The 23,141-nt window shown below is 41.8% G+C and overlaps 1 protein-coding gene across 2 annotated transcripts in view; it reads left to right on the forward strand.

Annotated features, from left to right (window-relative positions):
- DYNC2H1 (dynein cytoplasmic 2 heavy chain 1) overlaps nucleotides 1-23,141 on the forward strand; it is a 397,803-nt gene that overhangs the window by 133,914 nt on the left and 240,748 nt on the right. Inside the window, exons 60-65 of one of the 2 annotated variants that reach the window (XM_077805779.1) lie at nucleotides 1,555-1,641; nucleotides 6,277-6,403; nucleotides 12,486-12,627; nucleotides 14,146-14,276; nucleotides 17,070-17,168; nucleotides 19,470-19,593. In XM_077805779.1, the coding sequence (XP_077661905.1) occupies nucleotides 1,555-1,641; nucleotides 6,277-6,403; nucleotides 12,486-12,627; nucleotides 14,146-14,276; nucleotides 17,070-17,168; nucleotides 19,470-19,593 (710 nt within the window). The remainder of the gene's footprint in view (nucleotides 1-1,554; nucleotides 1,642-6,276; nucleotides 6,404-12,485; nucleotides 12,628-14,145; nucleotides 14,277-17,069; nucleotides 17,169-19,469; nucleotides 19,594-23,141) is intronic. The other variant, XM_077805787.1, reaches the window with a different exon arrangement.

A 23,141-nucleotide genomic window follows, 5' to 3' on the forward strand; every position in this document is an offset into this window, starting at 1 on the left:
ATGGAAAGATGGGGAAATAGATTATGTATAAATTAGAAGTTATGAAGTGCAGAAAATTTATAAGGGAAGTGAAAGACACCAGGGAAAAATCCATTGCTGACAAGGCAAGGAAAATAAGGAGTTTTTAAAGTATATTAGGAACTAAATAATTTCTATCCATGGTATAGGTCCGTATCATAGCTGGAGATGCCAGAACTGTTAATAGTGATGAAGAAAAGGCAGAAGTGTTCAATAAATGTTTCTGTTCAGTACTTAGGAGGAATCAGCATGATGTATTTATATCACATGAGGATGATGAAGTACTTCCCAATCCATTAGTAACTAAGGAGGCTGTTAAACATTATCTACTAGGGATAAACGCTTTTAAATCAGCAGACCTGGATAACCTGCAACCAGGGGTTTTAAAAGAGTTGGCTGAAGAGATCTCTGACCTGCTAATGTTAATTTGTAATAAATCTTGGAATACTGGGGAAATTCCAGAAGACTGGAATAATGCTAATATTGTGGCACTATTCAGAAAGGCCAGGTGGAGTGATCTGTGTAATTATAGGCTGTTTAGCCTGACATCAATCCTGGACAAAATAACGGAAAAGCTTATATAGGATTCAACTGATAAAGAATTAAAGGATAAGAATATAATTAATGCCACTTAACATGTTTTTTTTTGCTTTGTTTTGGAAAATAGGGCTTGTCAAACAAACATGAATTCATTTTTTGATCAGATTACAAGTTTGTTTGATAAAGGTAACTGAGTAGATGTAATATACTTAGATGTTTATAAGGCATTTGACTTAATGTACAACCTTCTGATAAAAAAAATTTGCACTATACAATATCGGTAAAGCTTGTGTTAAATGGCTTTACAGCTAGATAGCTGACAGAACTCAAAAAGTAATTTTTAATGGGAAATCATCATAGTATGGGAATGTTTGTAAGGAGGTTCTGCAGGGATTGGTACTATGCCCAATGTTATTCAACATTTTCATCAATGATCTAGAAGTAAATATAAAATAACTGCTTATAAAATTTGTGGAAGACAAAGACTGGCAGAATGTTAAATAATGATGACAGAAAAGTCATACAGAGTGATCTGGATAACTTGGTAATCTAAGACCATTCAAACAAAATGTGTCTTCGTGAAGTCAAATGCAAAGTTATACATCTAGGAACAAGGAATGCAGCCCATGCCTACAGAATGGAGAACTGTATTCTGGAAAGCAGTGACTCTGAAAAGTATTTAGTGATCATACTGGACAAACAGCTCAATATAACCTCCCAGTGTGATGCTATGACAAAAAGGGCTACTGTGATCCTTGGATATATAAAAAGGGGAGTAGTGAGTGGGAAGGTGATTTTACTGCTGTCTGTGGCGTTGGTCAGACTGATACTGGAATACTGCATATAGTTCTGGTGTCCATATTTTAAAAATTATGTATAAAATGGCTAGATAAAAAGGCTGGATAAAATGCCTTAAAATATTTTTTATTGTTTTTGCTTTTTGGTTGGTATGAATCTGAATCTATATCAATAATAAAGTAAAAAATTATTTTTCAGTAACCTAAAGAAAACTGAAGACAGAAAACAGAAACTAGAAGATCTGCTTAACTCTGTTGGTCAAAAAGTGTCAGAATTAAAAGATAAGTACGTTGGTTTTGCTTACATGTCTTTTGAATGGTTTTCATAATAATTTTGTTGACTGATTTTAATATTTTAATTCTACTTTAACAGAAGAGGCTTCACAGCAAAAATACGGTTACGGTGATTAGTCCTTATTCTTGAAATGTCTAGAGATGTCTCCCTGAGGCTTACGAAAAGTTCAGATAGAAGCTGTTTGTTGTCCTCTGTCTAAAAGAGGACAACTAGTTTTCTTTAATTTGGTTTTAATCCACTGCCCTATTTTTCTGCAGCCCATTGTCTCCTATGATTCTGGACATATGCCTTGCTCTCCTCTCCCTGCAGCTCAAGAGGCAGATCAGCATTTTGTAGCCACATATTCTGGTCCGCCCCACCCCAGCACCTGTTTGCTGCCAGTTTTCTCTTCCTCTGCAGCAGCAGACCGTGGCAATTTCTTTTTTTTCTGTCCTTTCTCCTTCTATTTTAACTTTTCCTCCTCCTCCCTGGGTTGGTTAACAACTTGGGGTTTAACTCTCCCTGAGCCTCTGCTGCAGCATCTCTCTGCTGGCTCCTCTGCCCCTCAGAGGTATAGCCAAGCAGCCAAGAAAGCACTGGGTCAAAACCAAGTGTGTATACCTACATTGTAGTAAAACATCTTGCAGAGTCCCAGAGCCTGGGCACAAGCCTGAGCCCAAATGTATATCCATCGATTTTATAGTTCTGCAGCTCGAATCCGAGTCAGCTAACATGGGCCAGTCACAGCTGTTTAATTACAGTGTGGACATACTCTATATATGAGGCAGCCTTCCCAGGATCAACAGATGTAGAGTTTTGCCCAGTCTGCACCCAGCCTTCCAGTCCTAACTCAGTTAGGTCTGGGGGCTGCAGGTCAGACAGGCAGGTTGGGTCCTGTACTCACTGAGGCAGCTGCAACTCCAATGAAGGGAAAATGGTTCAGGAACCCCAGTGCAAAGCAGGAAGGGGCTCCAGAACTGAGGAGGACCCTGACCACTTGACTCACAATAAAACCTAGGGGACCTCTTCAAAACAAAGAGAGGAGGCTTGCGGGGCCACAGGTCCCCTCCCCCTCAAGTCTTAAAGTGGATCCTGAGCACCTTGGGAAAAGAAGCTGGGCTTCTAGTCAGCCGTCCTTTCTCACAAGCCAACCAGGAGAGCTCTGACAAAGACTCTGCACCCCATCTCCCAGGGGGAATGGGACCCACTGCGGAAGGACTGTGAGGCAGACCTCCCTAAAATGCTCTAGGTCCTAAGAAAGGCAAGTCACAAAAGTCCTCACCAAAGCCACAGCAGCGTTTCTGCACTCCCAAAGCAAGCTAAAACTGTTAAAAAATCTGAAAAGGCTAAAAAGGGAAAGAAAAAGCACAAAAAAATCCTGGAGATACGAGTCCTCTGACTCCTCTTTCTGCTGTCTCCGCTGAGGAAGGTGAGCTGTCTGCCTCTGAAATCTAAGCAGGTACCAAAGAGTAAGCCTCATAGTAAATGTCTCCCCTCAAAATCCTCCCTTGAGGCTGCAGTACCGCTTTGCTGCTTCTTCAAGCAAGTGATTAGGGATGAGTGGAACAAGTCTGTTCTTGAGCATTGGCCTTTCATTTATCCACTAAGACTTGTTTTTTAGTAGCTGTCACATCCGCCTGGTGAGTATTGGAGCTGGCAGCCTTACTGCATGTTCCATAAGGACAAGCTGGTACTCAGGACACCAGAATCCCTTCATTCTGAATAAATTCCTCCTTCCACACACCCCAAGAAGTTGTGCTTCCTTCATTTGGTCAAAGCCACAAAATCCAACAGAAAAGCTGTGGCACACCTTAGAGGTCAGAAGAGCATGGAAAATCTATCTCAAACACACAGAATCCATAAGAAAATTGGGCTCCTTATTTGTGTCCTTCCACCCAAACTGCCAGAACCTCAGAGCTTCCAAGTCCTCCATCACTAGATGGATTAAACTATGTATTGTGGAAGCCTACAAATTATCAGAGGCTCCTGTCCCAGAACGGATTGAGGTGGAACGAGCAAGTGTGTCCACTTCAGAAATTTGCAAAGCAGTTATTTGGTCTACAGCTAGCACCTTCATTACTGAGCCACACGGCCGTGCCCTGTTTGCTTTTGCTTGATGTCAGATGAGTTATTCCCAAAATGTAAAATTTGCGTAATATTATTAACAAACATTCTAGAGAGAAAAAATAACTATGTACATTAGACCAAAGAAGACAGTCATACGGTAACTATTCATTTCTGCTGAGGAATGATCTCATGAGAGTGAGCCCTGAAGAAGGATGGGGGTGGTGTGGGGTGATAGAAACTAATATAGATAGAAGGGAATATCCCAGATCCATTGTGCTTGGGACCCACTGATCTGATGTGATGTGAGTCTAAGCACTAAGGAAGTGGGATGGATGATTGGCAAAGGTATGGGTAGGAACAAATTAGTCTGCAAGCAGTGGTATGCTGCCCTCAAAGCCTGTCAAAATGCATGTTTAGAGTTAGCCTTGGTCAAATGGATCCTGCTGTCGCATGTGCTGAGGGGCGGTGGTCACCTCCTGTAATTCCTGCTCGTTTTTCTCAGCGGGTCTTGGGGACAAGGTATTAAGCTCTAATATTTGTGAGCCTGCTGGGGGGCTGGAATTGTTTTCTTCTTATTGTTGGTGTATAAATTTCAAGGGACTTCAGTGTTTCCCTGGCATCTTTTAGGCTATGCAGCCTATTGTCCATCTTTTACTGAGAAAAGGGAAGGACCCTCGAATGGCAAATCCTGGATGGTCTGCTGTACTTCAGGAGGGAGACCAGAAGGTTGGAGCCACAAACACCTCCTTATAGAAATAGCAGATACCATGGAGCAAGCTGCTCAGTCCGCAGTGTCCAGCCTGTCCTGAAGAGCTGTCCTTGGTGTAAGCTTCAGAGACAGGAGAGCAACCTAGAAATCCATAATTGTGGGAGATGTTAGCAGAAAGGAAATTTATTAGTAAGAAATTTTTCATTATTGGGACCAACCAGTGACAGTACCTCCCTTTCTTCTTTGTAGCATCCCATCAGGTACTGTTATATAACAGTGGCATAGAATGGCCTTTTTTTCTTATCTACGGTGGAATTCTTTACTCAAATTCATTTTTAACCAAACCTTTTATTTTTGTACCCACAATACCCAAAATTGTGGTACCCAAAATTGTGCACATAGCTCCAAGCGTAACTAGCACCATGCAAAGAGGGAGAGGGAAATATCTGATGTAAGGGCTTTTATGAACATAGTTCCTTCATTAGAAAAAAGGAAAAATGATGCTATTTATATCCCGTTACGATAAGAAATACATTGAAGCCTCACTAATCTGGATGTTACTAAACCCCACTACATCATTTGCACAAAAATATTGGTGATTTCTTCCAACTACTTAGCACAGATTTAAAACTAGATGATTCAGTAAAGTCTCTTATTTTACAAATAAGTTGTGTATTATTTTTTCCAAAATATAATGCATTTCATTTACTAGCATATTTGGATGTATAGTTAGCACATATGATGTACAGTTAAATGAACAGCTACATTTTGTGAAGTATTAACCTTGATTTTTGATTGGAGTTTGGTTTCTTTTTCATTAGTAATTCACAAAATTCAGTGTTTTGCACTGTAGTGGAGTCACCAGTGTGAGTTAGCGAGATCCTACTGTATAGGGTTATTCACTGAAATTTACCAAAGAGAATTCCTTTATAAAGGTATTGTAAAGTGTATTTCAGCAGAAAATATATACAGTGGTACTTATAAAAGTCATGGCAAAATTATACAACTTTTCAATCTATATTTCAAAGTGTATGCAGTTCCCATATGAGATATTTCTTAGCCAAAATAGTTAATTTGTGTCTGTAGTGTTTCTTACAAGTTTTAAGGAGATTAGAGAAGCCTGTTACCTGCCAAGACTTGACTTCAATATTTTGCCATTTCCCCTGTTATGTTTGATGCTATTACTAATATCTACAGAAATTCAGAGAGCTGGCATTTCCTACCCCTTAGAGGGGCGCCAATCCAATACCCACCGAAGTCAATGGAAAATCTCTCATTGACCTAGTGGGCATTGAATCAGGCTTAAAATCATAAACTGATCAAATCAGGTATCAACTGTTAAGTAAAGGAGGAAATGATTTGCATATATTATGTTATATAGTGTGTTTACTGTATCTGCAAATGTCAACTATGTACGTTGGGGAAAATCTGATGCCCCTCCCATTCAGATGCAGAAGGGCTGAAATACAGTTCTGTTCTTCAGAGATGTAAGAGCAGGATTCCAGGAGTTTGTGTAGGGATACACAACTTCTGTGTGATGTGGAGTCCAATTCTGTGGGTGCGGCCTGCCTGCTGTCACATAAGGGAGTTGGGCTGGGGCCAGTGCATCTACCACTGCCTGGATCCACCTACCATCAAACTTTGTGGAGTAAGGTTTGCTCTGTAGTCGGGCGTGGAGGATTCTTTCCCTCTGTCTGAACAGTTACCCAGTTTAGTTATTGGGGCTGGGCATTTAGATCAGGATTTCAGGGATTAATTATTTCAAAACTTAAACAAAACCTTCCATTTTTTAAAAGAGCCTTTCAATTTGACTTTAAAAATGTATACCAATTGGTTCTTGACAATAATTTAAAAGTATAGTTTTTTTACAGGTTCCAGAGTAGAACAGCTGAAGCAGCTAAACTTGAAGCAGAAGTAGTTAAAGCACAAGAAACACTCAAAGCTGCAGAGATACTGATTAATCAACTTGATAGGGAACATAAGAGATGGAACACACAGGTTTGTTGCAGAAACTTTAATAAAATAGATGCTACTGTTTAAAAACTTGATTTAATACTTTATATTCTCTTTTTTTGAAGGCAATTGTTTGATCATGCAATGTGTTTATGGAATATAAATTACATGGCACTCTATTGCAGCTCCTGAATGTTTATTCCATTATATTTAAAAGCTGTTGTCACCACTCAAAAGCTTTATTTTAAAATTCTTCTGAAGCTTTCTCCTATTCCATTATTTAGCTTTTCTTGGCAGATAAGGTCTGAATGTGCACAAAATGCATTATTTAATTAATATGATAAAATGTATTATAATTTCTCTGATGTAAAACTGTTTGGAGTCTCAGCAGTCACGTGACTGTTTTATGGCCAAGATTATCAAAATATCTAGTGAGTTTGGGTGCCCAATTTTGAGACATCTTGAACAGGCTTGATTTTTCAGAAATCTCTCAAAATGAGCTTTTATGTGTCTCATATTGGGAACTCAGAAATTGAGGCACCCAAAATCATGCATTACTTATGAAATCTTGGCATATGTGATTTATCACAGTTTGGTAACTAGTGACACGGGGGGGGGGGGAAGAATATTTTTCTCTCAAGCCATCCCTCCTAATCCTCATTTAAAGATTTCTTTTCTCTAGAATCGTGAAGCTGCAACTAGCTTCTTTGGAGATGCCCCATCGGCTACACTAAGCAGAAACTGGGCGCTGAAGAGAATCTAGCCCCCAAAGTGATCCTCTGGCTTTTCTATTCATGAAAATGTCACACTTTTATAGTTGTTGGAGTGATTGCAATTGTCCATTCCACCGTAGGCATGTGTATGTGGCTTATGCACAGTTATCAGAAATTTTTCCCTTGTCAATACTTGTCGGGGAAGTGTTAGCTCCCTCCGGTGCCTGGTGCCACGGCACACAAGTATGAAGGGCTGCACTGCCCCTTACCCACCACAGTTCTTTCCTATCACTAGTGATGGTTGTTGTTGGAGCGATGATCTTTGTTTCTTCATATTTTCCTTCCCTTAGTGTAAATAGTAGCTGTGCATTAGTTTTTAGTCTTGTATGGTATATCTATAAATAGTTATAGGGTTAAGTTTTGAATGAGCTATCTTTTTAGTGTGGAGTTACTGGTGCCTAGTTGGACACCGAGTGTGATACTGGACTGATGCCCTGTTTTCCTGGCTTCAAGGCCTGTTGTTCATGTAACAGATCTATGCCAGTGAGTGACCCACATCCCAGCTGCCTTAAGTGGCTGGGAGAGGTGCATGTCAGTGGCAAACGTCGCATTTGTAGAGGGTTCAAATCCCATTTGAAAAGGGTATAGGGTTGCCAGGCTCAGGTACCTACTCATGGAGTCTGCACTTTGTCCTCCATCAGAACTCTCCTGCTCTGAATGGGTACAGAGCACATCCAAGTCTGTTAGGAGTGCTTCCTCCCATTCTGACAGAGTCCTCAGGCAGATCTACATCGCTGGTGCCTAAGAAGAGACTGCATAAGTCTCCTGAGGACTTGGTACCAGGACACTTGAAGAGGAAGGCACTGAGTGTTCACAAGGTCTCAGTGGGACGTTCCAAACAGTCATACCCCCAAAAGCAATCTGTGAGCCAGCAGGGATTGCTGATTCCGGAACCCAGGAAGGGCCTGTTGAGAATAATCCCTGAAGGCTTGGCAGCCCTTTCCAATGCCGTCGACATCCAAGGGTTTTGAGGCAACCACAGAGTTGCTTAACTTGTTGGTACTGGTTTCTCCCATGATTCAGGAAACTTGCATGGAACAGATATTGGAACCCACACTCCTGTGGACCCAGAGCACTACTCGGTACTGGCCACTTCTACTCTTGCAGCCCTATTGCATCTAGAGGTAAGCCAGGAATGATTTCTCTGGTACCCACTTCTCCAGGCTTGGAACCCTTTGCCCCTCGTATCAACAGGTTCAGCACCCCCATGGTCAGAAGAAATGGACTCTACATCAGATTCGGAAGTGGATCCTTTGTGTTCTAACCTGAGCATGCCCAACAGCCCTAGTGGGGTGCCTGTCTGCCGTGGTACCATTCACAGCCTCAGCATTCTAAGAGTTAGTGGCCTACACAGAGCTGGATACCACCTCCATACCAATGGCCCTTCTGGACCCGTTGGGGCTTCCCTCCACATTCCAGAGCCTCTCTGCTCCCTTCCTGCACCTCTGCATCAGCCAGGTGCTGGGAACATCTTTGTTCCCTCAGTACTGGGATTAGTACTGTGCAGACAGAGCTGCATGCTGGGGACCCTCTGTAGAGGAGTTGGAGGAGGGACCACCTCAACAACCTTTAGCCTCTTCTTATAGATTCATAGATATTAAGGTCAGAAGGGACCATTATGATAATCTAGTCTGACCCCCTGCACAATGCAGGCCACTGAATCTCACCCATCCACTCCTGCAATAAACCTCTCACCTATGTCTGAGCTATTGAAGTCCTCAAATCATGGTTTAAAGACTTCAAAGTGAAGAGAATCCTCTAGCAAGTGACCCGTGCCCCATGCTGCAGAGGAAGGCGAAAAACCGTCAGGGCCTCTTCCAATCTGCCATGGAGGAAAATTCCTTCCCAACCCCAAATATGGCAATCAGCTGAACCCTGAGCATGTGGGCAAGATTCACCAGCCAGATACCCAGGAAAGAATTCTCTGTAGTCACTCAGATCCCACCCCATCTAACATTCCATCACAGGCCATTGGGCCTATTTACCATGAATAGTTAAAGATCAATTAATTGCCAAAATCATGGTATCCCATCATACCTTCTCCTCCATAAACTTATTGAGTTTAATCTTGAAGCCAGGTAGGTCTTTTGCCCCCACTGCTTCCCTTGGAAGGCTGTTCCAGAACTTCACTCCTCTGATGGTTAGAAACCTTCGTCTAATTTCAAGTCGAAACTTCCTGATGGCCAGTTTATATCCATTTGTTCTTGTGTCCACATTGGTACTGAGCTTAAATAATTCCTTTCCCTCTCTGGTATTTATCCCTCTGATATATTTATAGAGAGCAATCATATCTCCCCTCAGCCTTCTTTTGGTTAGGCTAAACAAGCCAAGCTCCTTGAGTCTCCTTTCATAAGACAGGTTTTCCATTCCTCGGATCATCCTAGTAGCCCGTCTCTGTACCTGTTCCAGTTTGAATTCATCCTTCTTAAACATGGGAGACCAGAACTGCACACAGTATTCCAGATGAGGTCTCACCAGTGCCTTGTATAATGGTACTAACACCTCCTTATCTCTGCTGGAAATATCTCGCCTGATGCATCCCAAGACCGCATTAGCTTTTTTCATGGCCATATCACATGGCCATATCACATCATCCCCCTTCTTTGTTTCCCAATGAGGCAGTAGTGGCTGAGTCTACCTCCCCAACTCTTGATGGCTTTAGAGCTCCTCAAGACTTGTTTCAACTCTAGATATCCAGTCAGAAGAGGTACAAGAAAGGTCACACAGGCTTGTGGACATTTTAGCATCTGCAGGACCCTCTAGGGTAGCTCTTCCTATAAATGAAGCTATTCTGGAGCCTGTCAGGATTTTATGGAAGACTCCTTTTACTCTGCCTCTGCCTTTGCCAAAAGGGTGGAGAAGAGATATTATGTCCATTCACAGGGATTCAAGCACTCTTACAGACACCCTCTTCCAGTCTCTCTTGTGGTCATGACTGCCAAAGGCAAGGACACCAGGCCTCTACTCCAAAGGGAAAGGAAGCAAAAAAAACTAGATCTGTTTGTCCAGAAATTTTATTCCACGGGAGATTTACAGCTCAGGATTGCGAACCAGCAAGCTCTGCTGGGTTGTTATGACTTCAGCCTGTGGGGTAATATCCTGAAATTCAAAGTCCAGATTCCTGATGTGACAAAGCAGGAGTTCTCTGCTTTGGTGGAGGAAGGCAAATTAGTTGTCAGAATAACATTGCTGGTGAGCCTGGATGTGACAGACTCCGCAGCTCGAGCTATTGCCTCTGCCATCACGATGTGATGTTCATCTTGGCTGCAGGAGTCACACCTCCCCCCCAGAGGTGCAACAAACAATTCAAGACCTCCCATTGGAAGGCTTCTTGCCGTTTTCCAGTAAAACTTGATGAGAGACTTCAGAGCCTTAAGGATTCAAGGACGGCCCTTAAGTCTCTGGGGATCTATAAACTGGTGGCAAAAAGAAAGCCATTCCTTCCACAGCATTCCCAACAGTGTCAGCCATTCTTGGTGCATTTCCAGGACCTGTCCAAAAAGAGGGGCAGGGTTGCAAGATTCGTCCTTCTCCTCCATCCTTCTCTTCAGCTGCCAACTCTTCTAGGCAACCTGGATCATCTAGCAGTCACTTTGACCCACTGGTTGAGAGCAGTGTACCATTCCCCACTGTGTCATCTTTCCCGACCCCTATTATTGCCAGCCACCTATCCTGCTTCCTACATGCTTGGACCCGCATCAGAGGGGCCTTAAGCATAGTAGAACAGGGATACACCCTTATTTCTACTCCCCCTTCCTACTTCTCTTCAGGGACCACTGTCACGGGAGCATACTACTTCAGGAGGTTCAGTCTCTCCTTGTGGGGGCCATACAGGACATTCCCATGTCATTCAGAGGGAAGAGATTTTATTCCCACTACTTCCTAATCCCAAAGGCAAAGGGGGGAAGGGGATTTTCAGACCTATTTTAGATCTGAAATTCCAGATGGTCACTCTAGTGTCTATTATCAATTCCTTAGACCCAGGGACTGGTATGCTGTTCTTGACTTAAAAGATGCTTGTTTTCACGTGGGAATTCACCAGAGCCACTGAAAAATTCTCAGGTTCATGGTAAATGGATTCCACTACAAATTCTCAATGCTGCCTTTCAGACTATCAGCAGCGCTTTTCGTTTTCACAAAAATGTATGGCTTTAGTAGTACCATTCCTGTGAAAGTCAGGACTCCATGTATTTCCTTACCTGGATGACTGGCTAGTCAGAAGCCAATCCAGGTTTCAGGTACTCTCCAGCCACTATTTAATCCACTTTTGACATGCTAGGGCTACTAATTAATACAGAGAAGTCCATCCTGTCTCCTATTCAAATAATAGAATTCGTTAAAGCAGTCCTGGACTCTACAAAGGCCAGGGCTCTCCTACCACAGAAGATGTTCCAAACAATCTGACTCTTGCTCTAGATATAAAGGTGCACCATAACATCACAGTTTGGAAATGTCTCAAACTTCTAGGATACATGGGAGTGTGCACCTATGTGGTGCAGCATGCTAAGACTGCATCTACATCTACATCAGACATCTACATGGTTGGATAGCCTCACATTGGATCTAGATTGGGGAGCTCACTTATGTCACCTTCAGACTCAGGCCCTTTGGACTCCCCAGGATCTGAGTCTCCATATAAATATCACGGAGCTATGAGCCATCCATCTGGCTTGTATGGCATTCCTTCCACACATCAGGGAGTGGAACTTATTGGTGCTCATGGACAACACAGCATTTATGCTTTTATGTAAACAAGCAAGGAGGGGCTCAATCCACAAAGTTATGACAGGAGGCAAACCTTCTGTAGAATTTCTGCAACACCGGTTTCATCAGCCTGAAAGCTGCTTACCTTCCAGGAGCTCAGAACACTCTGGCAGATTGCCTGAGCAGATTGTTTGCAGGCCACCATGTGTGGTGTCTTCTACTGGACGTTTCCAGGTCCATTTTCCAGGGGTGGGGAACTCCCCAAGTGGACCTGTTCGCAACAAGAGAAAACAAAAAATGTCGTCTTTTTTTGTTCCTGGTTAAGAGGCCTTTTGTATATCCTTCCTCCAGTTGCATTCCTGCCCAAAGTCTTACCCAAAGTAAAACAAGCCTCTACAAATTCCTTCTCCTCTAGTAGAACTCTCACTCAAACTCTGGTTGTATTTGTTTATGCTACCGATTGACCAATGTTGCACCTCTTAATAAAGTGGTGGCTCACTGGGCCAGGTTGATGGTGTCTTAAGTGACTTTTCTGGCTCGAGTGCTAAGTCTGGATATTTGTAAGGTGGCAAGCTGGTCATCATTCCATACATTTGTCTCTGACGGTGCCATCTGTCATGAATCCACTACATACCTTTTTTTTTTTAAAGGTTTCAGAGATCACAGATGAACTAACTACTCTGCCTAAAAGAGCTCAGTTGGCTGCTGCTTTTATTACTTACCTTTCTGCTGCTCAAGAGGATCAGCGAAAAATTAGTTTGGATGAATGGACAAAATCAGCTGGTCTTGAAAGTACGTATTTTGTTTTCTTTGACATGAAGACAAGTGAGAGATATTGTTAATTTTACAAAGTGAGAGATATTGATAATTCTAATGCATATTTTTGTTTATAGTTTTTGGAAATTCATAACGCTTTGACAGATTAATAACTGCTTTCATATTGGAAAAAATAATCCCAACTATACATACAAAATAATGGGATCTAAATTAGTTATTACCACTCAAGAAAGAGATCTTGGAATCTTCGTTGATAATTCTTCAGAAATATCTCATGCTCAGTGTGCAGCTTCATTCAAAAAAGCTAATAGAATGTTAAAAACCATTAAGAAAGGGACAGATAATAAGACAGAAAATGTCATCATGCCACTATATAAATCCATGATTTGCCCACACCTTGAATACCAGGTGCAGTTCTGGTAGCTCCATTAATATATATATATATATATATAATATATATATATTAGAATTGGAAAAGAAGCCAAGAAGGGCAACAATGATTCGGGGAATGAACCAGCTTCCATATGAGGAGAGAGTAAAAAGACAGGGACTGTTCATCTTAGAAAAGAGGAGACTAAGGGGGAATATGATCAAGGTCTTTAAAATCATGAATGGTATGGAGAAAGTGAATAGAAATTATTTACCCCTTCACATAACACAAGAACTAGGGGTCAACTGATGAAATTAATAGGCAGCAGGTTTAAAAGAAACAAAAGGAAGTACTTTTTCACACAATGCACAGTCAACCTGTAGAATTCGTTGCCATGGGATGCTGTGAAGGCCAAAGGTATAACTGGATTCAGGAAAGAAGTAAATAAGTTAATGGAGAATAGGTCCATCAAAAACTATTAGCCATGCTCTGGATGTCACTAAACTTGCAACTTCCAGAAGTTGGGACTGAGTGATGGGATGGATAGGTCAAAATTGCCTTGTTCTGTTTATTTTCTCTGAAGCATCTGGCACTGTCCATTGTCAGAGACGGGATACTTGGCTAGATCGACCATTGATCTGACCCAGTATGGACGTTCTTATGTTCTTATGTATGTTAGCTACATCTAGGCACAACTTTGGCAATCATCAGTGATCTGAGTTTGCTATCCCTGGATGGGAAAGTGCCAAAAATTAATTCTTCTTCCAGGTCTATATCTTCCCAAGAATTCACAACAACATAAACCTGAACAGACTGTAACGTCTTTTGATTGCATATAGGCACACGATCACTGCAGAGAAATAAATGGTGGAAAGTATAGATCCTCTTACTTGTGAAATATTGTTAATTTGCCTATCCCAAAAATGAGGGATGGTCTGATGGCAATCATTTTTTTATCCTTTATGTATTAATAACACTCTCCTATAACATCAGAGATATAGCAAATATCAGTAATTTAAAAAAAATAATTATGAAGGAAATATACAGAACTGTATTGTATACAGCAGAATCTCTTGTGACTGGGGACATATAATACAAACAGAATATAAATGTCAGCCCAGGTACATGGTATATAATTAACAAATCCATCTTTAATTTGCCAGAATTTGATATGAGGCGGTTTCTGTGCACAGAGAGTGAACAACTAATTTGGAAAAGTGAAGGTTTACCCTCAGATGACCTTTCAATAGAAAATGCTCTTGTGATCTTGCAGGTAAACAGTTCTGAATTTTTTGTTTCTTTTCTTGGAGACATTTTCTCTGTAACTGGTTGAAGCACGTGGTTTTTCTGGGTTCTTTGATAACCTCATTCAATCTTTATTATCTTGTTAGTACTCCTGAAGGCACAAGCATTACAGAAATAAAATATTTATGCTACTTGTTTATATATACAACTCTGATTTGTCTAAAATGAAAGGAACAAAATTGTTCCATCAGCTATGCATTTTGCTTTTTTGCTTTTATCATTTTAATCTGAAAATCCAAAAGGAAAGGCCCTCAGTCCATCAAATTAGGCCAAACGTGAGTTATCTTTAGCGTTATTACAAACTTTTGAGAATTATCCACTGTGTTGTAAATGTGCATTTTTGTCGTTTCGATTGCCAAGAAATATAAAAAATGGCCACATCCTGCAAACACTTTTATAGATTTATAAATTCATAATTTTAAGGCCAGAAGGGACAATTAGATTATCTAGTATGAGATGTATGACATAGAATTTCATCCAGTTACTCCTGTATTGAGCCCAATAACTTATGCTTGACTAAAGCATATCTTCTAAAAAGGTATTTGTTCTTGATTTGAGGACTTGAAGACATCTAGACAAGGAGAATTCTCCACTTCCTTTGGTAGTTCCAGTGGTTAATCACCCTCACTATTTAAAAAAAAAAAAATCTGTGCCTTATTTCAAATTTGCCTTTGTTTTGCTTTAACTTCCAGCCATCAATTCTTGTTATGCCTTTTCCCACTAGGTCAAAGAGCCTCCTAGTACCTGTTATTTTCTTCCTATGAAGGTATTTTTACACTGTCAACATGTCACATCTCAAAAAGAAAAGGAGTATTTGTGGCACTTTAGAGACTAACCAATTTATTTGAGCATAAGCTTTCGTGAGCTTTCATCGGATGAAGTGAGCTGTAGCTCACGAAAGCTTATGCTCAAATAAATTGGTTAGTCTCTAAGGTGCCACAAGTACTCCTTTTCTTTTTGCGAATACAGACTAACACGGCTGTTACTCTGAAACATGTCACATCTCAGTATTCTTTTTGATCATATTTACAGAGTAAGCTCTTTAAGCCTCTAAATGTAGGTTTTTTTCTGGCCCTCGAATAATTTTTTGGCTTTTCTCTGTATCTCTCCAGTTTTTCAACATAATTTTTTAAAAATGTGGACACCAGAACTCTACCGAGTATTTCAGCAGAGGTAAAATCACGTTCCTGCTCTGAATTACTGCTCCCCTCTTTATACATCCAAGGATCACATTAGCGATGTTTGGCACAGCATCATACTGGTAGCTCATGTTGACTTGTTTTTCCACTCTGACTCCTGTTTTTTCTCAGAGTTGCTGCTTTTTCAATCACTGTTTTCTAGGATAGTCTCTCACATATTATCTCTCATGTGTTGAGGTTACTATAGTGAGTAGTTTCATCCCCTTTAAAGCAATGTGCATTTCTGCCTCTACAATTGAAATTATGACTGGCTGTTTTGTAGGCCAAGTAACCGTGGCAAATCTTGCTACTTCAGCTTCCTACTGGACACGTGCACCAAGGTCCATTTTCAATCTGGCCCTTTGTTTTTAAGATGATATACAGGAGCCAAGTATTCTTTACCTCACCAAGGCAGAATCCCTGTCTCCCTTTCTTCTTGTTAATTTGTCTCCTTCAAACTCCACATTTCTCACTACATCAGACCCCAAAGTGGGATGTAGACAGAGAGCCTCATACTGAAGACTTGGTTTTATACAAACATGTTACTGGCAATATGCTAGATTCTTTCCTCCTGTAATACTGTCTAAAACAGACCAATCTAAGAAAAGAAGAGTTCTTTGAGCTGGTTGAAATGGGGCTGGTCATGACTTTTTGAAAACAAGAGTCCAAACCTGGCTGTACCTCTCAGCAGCCACAAACTCTCCTTGCACTTAGCACAACAGCACTCTTTGAATGGTCACTGTATACTTAGGAAATGACCAGCAATTAATGTGTTTCACACTTAAGTATAAGACAATGTAGCAAGGGTTAAAATCTCAGTGTTCAGAATATATCCCATACATCTGTTTGCAGCCTTCTAGCATGGCAGACCTAGTCATAATATACATTCCAGCTTACTAATAGCTAACACAGCTTGATACCATTCTTATACAGATAATGAAGTATGGTTTTCCATTGCAGCACCAGCTGTTAGTTAAATGAGTTTTTATTAAAAGGAAAGCCTACCACATCATTAATATGAAGGTTATAATGTGATGATGACCTAGTGGTACTAATTATAATACAGAATACTACACATAATAGCGTCTGCAGAATTGTGACACTGGTTTTCTTTGTGACTATAGGCAAACAACTATCTTTACCTATTTCCTTGTCTGTAAAATTACCATAATAATACTCCTTTGTAAAGTACCCTCAGATGTACAGATGAAAAGTGCTATATTTTTGTCAGAGGGAGAAGAAAACTGTGGAGCTGAAAGGAGAAGACATACTTCTAACAAGGCACAAAGTGGTGGTAGTCGTGGATGTAGATGACAATATAGTAATAGTTCAGAGAGAGATGGAGCAGATGTGTTGAACTTCAGTGGACCCAACATCTGGGAATATAATTGTATTACAAAATATTAGTCTTCTTTCTGCCAGAATCAGTCGCTGTGGTTCTGTTATTAGGCTGCCTCCTTTGATCAAGCAGTTCAGTAATAACAACAGCTGTTGAAATTTTTGACTCTTCAGTGTTATTTATATTTTTTGGAAATGAAGAAATTTGTTAATTTCATATTTTCTTCCTAAAACCAGAAGGTAGCATATAATAATTTTTTTTTCAGAGTCGAATTTGTCCCTTTTTGATCGATCCTTCTTCAAGGGCTACAGAATGGTTGAAGACACATTTGAAAGAATCTCGCTTGGAAGTGATTAACCAACAGGTCCAGTATTTACTCTTAATCCTAGATCTTAAGTTCTGGCTGGGCTCTGCTGGCCCCAGGACCTCACAGTGTGGGTTGAGGGGAAGTGTGATGGTATTCACTGATGATGGAGCCAGGTTCTTGGAATTATATCATTTCACACAATGTTCTAGGAAGAAATAACTACATATGCTGGCTCACTCTTTCTAAAACTACTGGGAAGCCCTTTAACTATATATGTTGTACCAAAAGATTATGTAAAATTGGCAAATTCAATTCACATTTTACATACTTTTAACATTAAAAAGTTTACCTGTTTTTACAAATTTGGTGCTCTAATTTTAAAAATAAAATTATTGGTATTTACAGTTTTAATAGCGATGATAGGTTGACTTGAGTAGCAGAGACATCAGATTATTTAAAATTATAGGGCCAGATCCTTTACCCTGTCACCTGCTTTATATTCCTTCCACACAGAATGATTTCATAGCAGCAAGTTCTTATGATGAACTTTTCTCATGCTCTTTTAATTTTTTTTAAATAAAGATAAGGAACTTTGGGACCACATCCAAAATTTTTGACTAAAGTAGTCTCAGACTTTATTTTGAATTAATCTCTTCTTTACTAAAGATTTTCCAAAGTCCTATGATTTACCAGACAAAGCCATGTTTCATAGCTTAGATGTAAAAAAGGCTATTGGTTGTTCCCATGAAGAACTACTTACTGTAAGGCCCCGTGGGTCTAGAACTGAGACCTGTAGATCTACTAGGCTGCTGACATCGCTATACTGCCATACAGCAACAGCTGTAATCAGCACGTGCTCCACTGCTCATGACCTGCTGTGGACATAAACCATGGATAGTATTGCCTTAAGGGGTCTGACAGGCAGCAACCTCATTGCTCCCGATGGGCTCTTCACCCGATATAAACACAGTGGGCATTCCAGGAATGTCCAGGCAACAGTGTGGATCTCCTCTAGCTTTCATGACCATTCCTGTTCCTTGCTCTTGAGCTCCTGGCTTTGACCTTGGCTTGATTTGGACTTCGCCTTCGAACCGGACCCTGAAACCTGACTCAGACTCTGAACCTTGGTATTGACCCTGTCCTGAAACCTGACTATGAACTCCTGCACTGCTCGCAGCTTCTGGTTTGACTCAGTTCTGACCCTGTGCCCTGACTGTCCTTGCTAGGATCCTGAGAACTGTACTTGAAAGCCGTTTTGTGGTGTGGGAGAGAGAACCAAAGACCTTGCTATTTTAGGGCAGAAACTATCTAAGCTTCACCAGATTGTGTGTGCAAGAAAGACTCAGGGTCCATTCTCCTAGAGTAGTAACAGCTTCTACAGTTTGTCTTTCCAATATGTCTAAAGATGAAATTGGAAAGGTAGCATGTCAAGTCTATGTCACTCTTCCATTATTCTTATTCTGAGACATGAGCAGATGCTCATTTTGGGAGAGCAGTGCTTGTTTTCTTGAATAGGTAGTACCTCCACTATTCAACAGTGTCAATGTCTGCTGGACTGCTACAGTGGAGAACCACAGACGCAACTTCACAAAGGAGGAAAGAAGATTACATAATAATTATTCCCAAATACACTGCTTCTCTGCTTTTGACTATTAGTAATGTTTCCTGGTGGTGATCTGGTGTATTGATGCAACCGAACTGCTTTTGGCCAGATGGAGCATTGCCTCAGAGTTCGCTCCCTCTGATGGAGCAGTCAGTCAGTTCCTGTTGCCTGAGTCCCCCTGGGGTATGTGGGTTTTCCCCTTATACTTTGTTGGGTCAGCTGGTCCTAGTGCTTAGGGGGTCTGGAAACTCCTTCAGTTCTTAAGTCTCTCAGGGGTTGGTAGGAGAAGGCAGGCCTGCTCACTCCACTGGGTTCCAAGTTAGGGCCCTTAAGCCTGTCTGGCTGCAGTACCTGAATTAACCCCTTGATTGCTGGGCCTGCATGGGGTATATACCCCTGACACTGGCAGTAGAGAGGTACCAAAATATAGTTAAGTGAAGATGTGTTTTGTGCTCTTGGTTGCAGATCACTTGATCTGATGTCCCTGGCATATCAGTTTTACTGCTTTAAATTCTTCAGTAACTTGCTTGGCAGGACATGCTATTCCTAGAATGCGAATATCAGAGACAAATATATTTAATGTATAACAGTTACGGGTAACTACAATACTTTTTTGATAAAAGAATCTTACGGTGTGCATCCTTAAAGAGATATAGATTCTTTGCATAATTTTTAGTATTTCCACAATTGACTAAGAAATATATTAATATTAAGAAACTAAATAAATTAATAGGCATTAATTTTTATTTACACAGGATGCTAGCTTCATTACTGCTCTTGAGCTGGCAGTGAGATTTGGGAAAACACTTATTCTACAGGAGGTGGATGGAGTAGAGCCAGTTCTTTATCCGCTGTTAAGAAGAGATCTTGTTGCTCAAGGTAAGTACCTGACAGTTTGAGGGAGAGCTGTTTTAGATACCTGTGAATTAAATCAATGTACCTAGTACAGAATCTAATTTTTAACTTACTACTTTATAGAAACATTAATGTTGGTTAGGATCTTGCTCTTTTATGTTTACCTTCCATGACTCATGTAATGTGTGATCTGTGTTGGAAATATTTAAGTATAGTTAAAGTTCTCTCAAATAGGATAAAACCAGACACATTGAATCATTCTAAAGTTTAAGTTGATTTCCGAGTCATACTTTGAAGCACATGCTTTTGTTTGGGATCTCTAACCCTTACAGAGTCCAAAAATTAAGTGCCTTAACCTAGGGCTGGAAATCAGCTTTTTAGATTGTTAGTATTGCTGTTTCTTTTTAATTTTATTAGATAACTGCAGAAAAAGAGAAACATCAAAATGAGGACGGAGCGGGAAAATAGTTATCCACAGGCTGTGAGGTCCAGTGAGCTGATGGGATAAAGTGCAAGAAAAACTGATATACATAGTATATTCAGGAAGATAGCCAAGGCCAAAAAAGAACAACAGCTAACCAATGACTCAAAAAGTAATAGCAAGAGTTTTTAAAAGTACATCAGAAACAGGAAGCCTGCTAAACAACCAGAGGGGCTACTGGACGATCGAGATGCTAAAGGAGCACTAAAGGATGATATGGCCATGACAGAGAAACTAAATGAATTCTTTGCATTGGTCTTCATGGCTGAGGATGTGAGGAAAATTCCCAAACCTGAGCCATTCTTTTTAGATGACAAATCTCAGGAACTGTCCTAGATTGAGGTGTCATTAGAGGAGATTTTGGAACAAATTGATAAATTAATCAGTAATAAATCACCAGGACCAGGTGGTATTCACCCAAAAGTTCTGAAGGAACTCAAATGTGAAATCGCAGAACTACTAATTATGGTTCTTCGAGTGTTTGCTCATGTCAGTTCCATTTTAGGTAGTGTACATCAATGTGCACAGTTGCTGGAGATTCCTGCCTTAGCAGTAGCGGTAGGGCGCTGTAGTGGCGCTCCCATGCTGCAGCATATGAGGCGCCGGCGGCCCTGTGCCCCCTCAGTTCCTTCTTACCACGTGTGGTGGTTAGTCAGAGCACCTTCCTTGCGTAGCAAGGGCTAGCGGTTTTCTTCTTGTCCAACTTCATGCCTTAGGGCCTTCTGCAAATAGTAAGTTGATAGTGTTAGTCAAGTAGCTGTTAAGTATAGTTGCTAGTTAACAGTTAGAGTCTCAGGCGTCGGTCTCCCTCGTCCAAGTGGTCCCCTCGACGTCAGCCACCATCTAGGAGGGGCCTTTCGGGGTCTCGGCGCCAGTCTCGCTTGCCCTGGTACCGGTCCTTAGACAAGTGGCGTTACTTCTCATCGCCCCAGCGTTTGTCCACCAGGGTCAGCAGACAAATGCAGGCCTCATTGGCCCCTCCCTCGTATCCAGAGGGGCAGTGGTTGGGATCAGACCGGAACTTCAGCCCATCGCCCAGAACAGTCGACTTGCCACCAACAGGGGAGTCCGGAGTGGCACCGGTATTGGTGTCAGTGCAACAAGGACAGTAGACTCCCCAGTGACAGTACTGGGACCACTGTTGGGTGCCGATGGTACCGGTTCAGTATTCTCAACCGTCCCTGGCCGCATCAGACAAGCTGACTGCAGCACCGCCAGCACCACCATCAGAGTATGGTGCCGAGGCAGCGCACCAAACCCCGACACTGGGGGAGCCCTCCCCCAAGAAAGAGGGGGACAGCACCATTCCGGAGCCAGTGCAATCGTTGTCCCCAGACGAGGCAGTAGCCGGTCCCTTCCATCCTAGCAGTCCTCCGGATGATTTTAAAGAGCACCAGGCTCTCCTTAAACGGGTGGCGGAGAATCTGTCCCTACAGATTGAAGAGGTGACTGAAGAAATTGACGACCTCTTCAACATCATCTCAGCCACCGCTCCGGCAAAGATAGCCTTGCCCATAGAATCAGAGAATATCAGGGTTGGAAGGGACCTCAGGAGGTCATCTAGTCCAACCCCCTGCTCAAAGCAGGACCGATCCCCAACTAAATCATCCCAGCCAGGGCTTTGTCAAGCCTGACCTTAAAAATATCTAAGGAAGGAGATTCCACCGTCTCCCTAGGTAACGCATTCCAGTGTTTCACCACTCTCCTAGTGAAAAAGTTTTTCCTAATCTCCAACCTAAATCTCCCCCACTGCAACTTGAGACCATTACTCCTTGTTCTGTCATCTGCTACCACTGAGAACAGTCTAGATCCATCCTCTTTGGAACCCACTTTCAGGTAGTTGAAAGCAGCTATCAAATCCCCCCTCATTCTTCTCTTCTGCAGACTAAACATCCTCAGTTCCCTCAGCCTCTCCTCATAAATCATGTGTTCCAGTCCCCTAATCATTTTTGTTGCCCTCCGCTGGACTCTTCCCAATTTTTCCACATCCTTCTTCTAGTGTGGGGCCCAAAACTAGACACAGTACTCCACATGAGGCCTCACCAATGTTGAATAGAGTGGAACGATCACGTCCCTCGATCTGCTGGCAATGCCCCTACTTATACATCCCAAAATGCCATTGGCCTTCTTGGCAACAAGGGCACACTGTTGACTCATATCCAGCTTCTCGTCCACTGTAACCTGTAGGTTCTTTTCTGCAGAACTGCTGCCGAGCCATTCGGTCCCTAGTCTGTAGCGGTGCATGGGATTCTTCCATCCTAAGTGCAGGACTCTGCACTTGTCTTTGTTGAACCTCATCAGATTTCTTTTGGCCCAATGCTCTAATTTGTCTAGAGCCCTCTGTATCCTATCCCTATCCTCCAGCGTATCTACCACTCCTCCCAGTTTAGTGTCATCAGCAAACTTGCTGAGGGTGCAATCCACACCATACTCCAGATCATTTATGAAGATATTGAACAAAACCGGCCCCAGGACTGACCTCTGGGGCACTCCACTTGATACCGGCTGCCAACTAGACGTGGAGCCATTGATCACTACCCGTTGAGCCTGACAATCTAGTCAGCTTTCTATCCACCTTATAGTCCATTCATCCAGCCCATACTTCTTTAACTTGCTGGCAAGAATACTGTGGGAGACTGTGTCAAAAGCTTTGCTAAAGTCAAGGAACAACATGTCCACTGCTTTCCCTTCATCCACAGAACCAGTTATGTCGTTACAGAAGGCAATTAGATTAGTCAGGCATGACTTTCCCTTGGTGAATCCATGCTGACTGTTCCTGATCACTTTCCTCTCCTCTAAGTGCTTCAGAATTGATTCCTTGAGGACCTGCTCCATGATTTTTCCAGGGACTGAGGTGAGGCTGACTGGCCTGTAGTTCTCAGGATCCTCCTTCTTCCCTTTTTTAAAGATGGGCACTACATTAGCCTTTTTCCAGTCATCTGGGACCTCCCCCGATCGCCATGAGTTTTCAAAGATAATGGCCAATGGCTCTGCAATCACATCCGCCAACTCCTTGAGCACTCTCGGATGCAACGCATCTGGCCCCATGGACTTGTGCTCGTCCAGCTTTTCTAAATAGTCCCGAACCACT

Source organism: Eretmochelys imbricata, chromosome 1 (genome assembly GCF_965152235.1).
Source record: "Eretmochelys imbricata isolate rEreImb1 chromosome 1, rEreImb1.hap1, whole genome shotgun sequence".
NCBI classification, from domain to species: domain Eukaryota; kingdom Metazoa; phylum Chordata; order Testudines; family Cheloniidae; genus Eretmochelys; species Eretmochelys imbricata.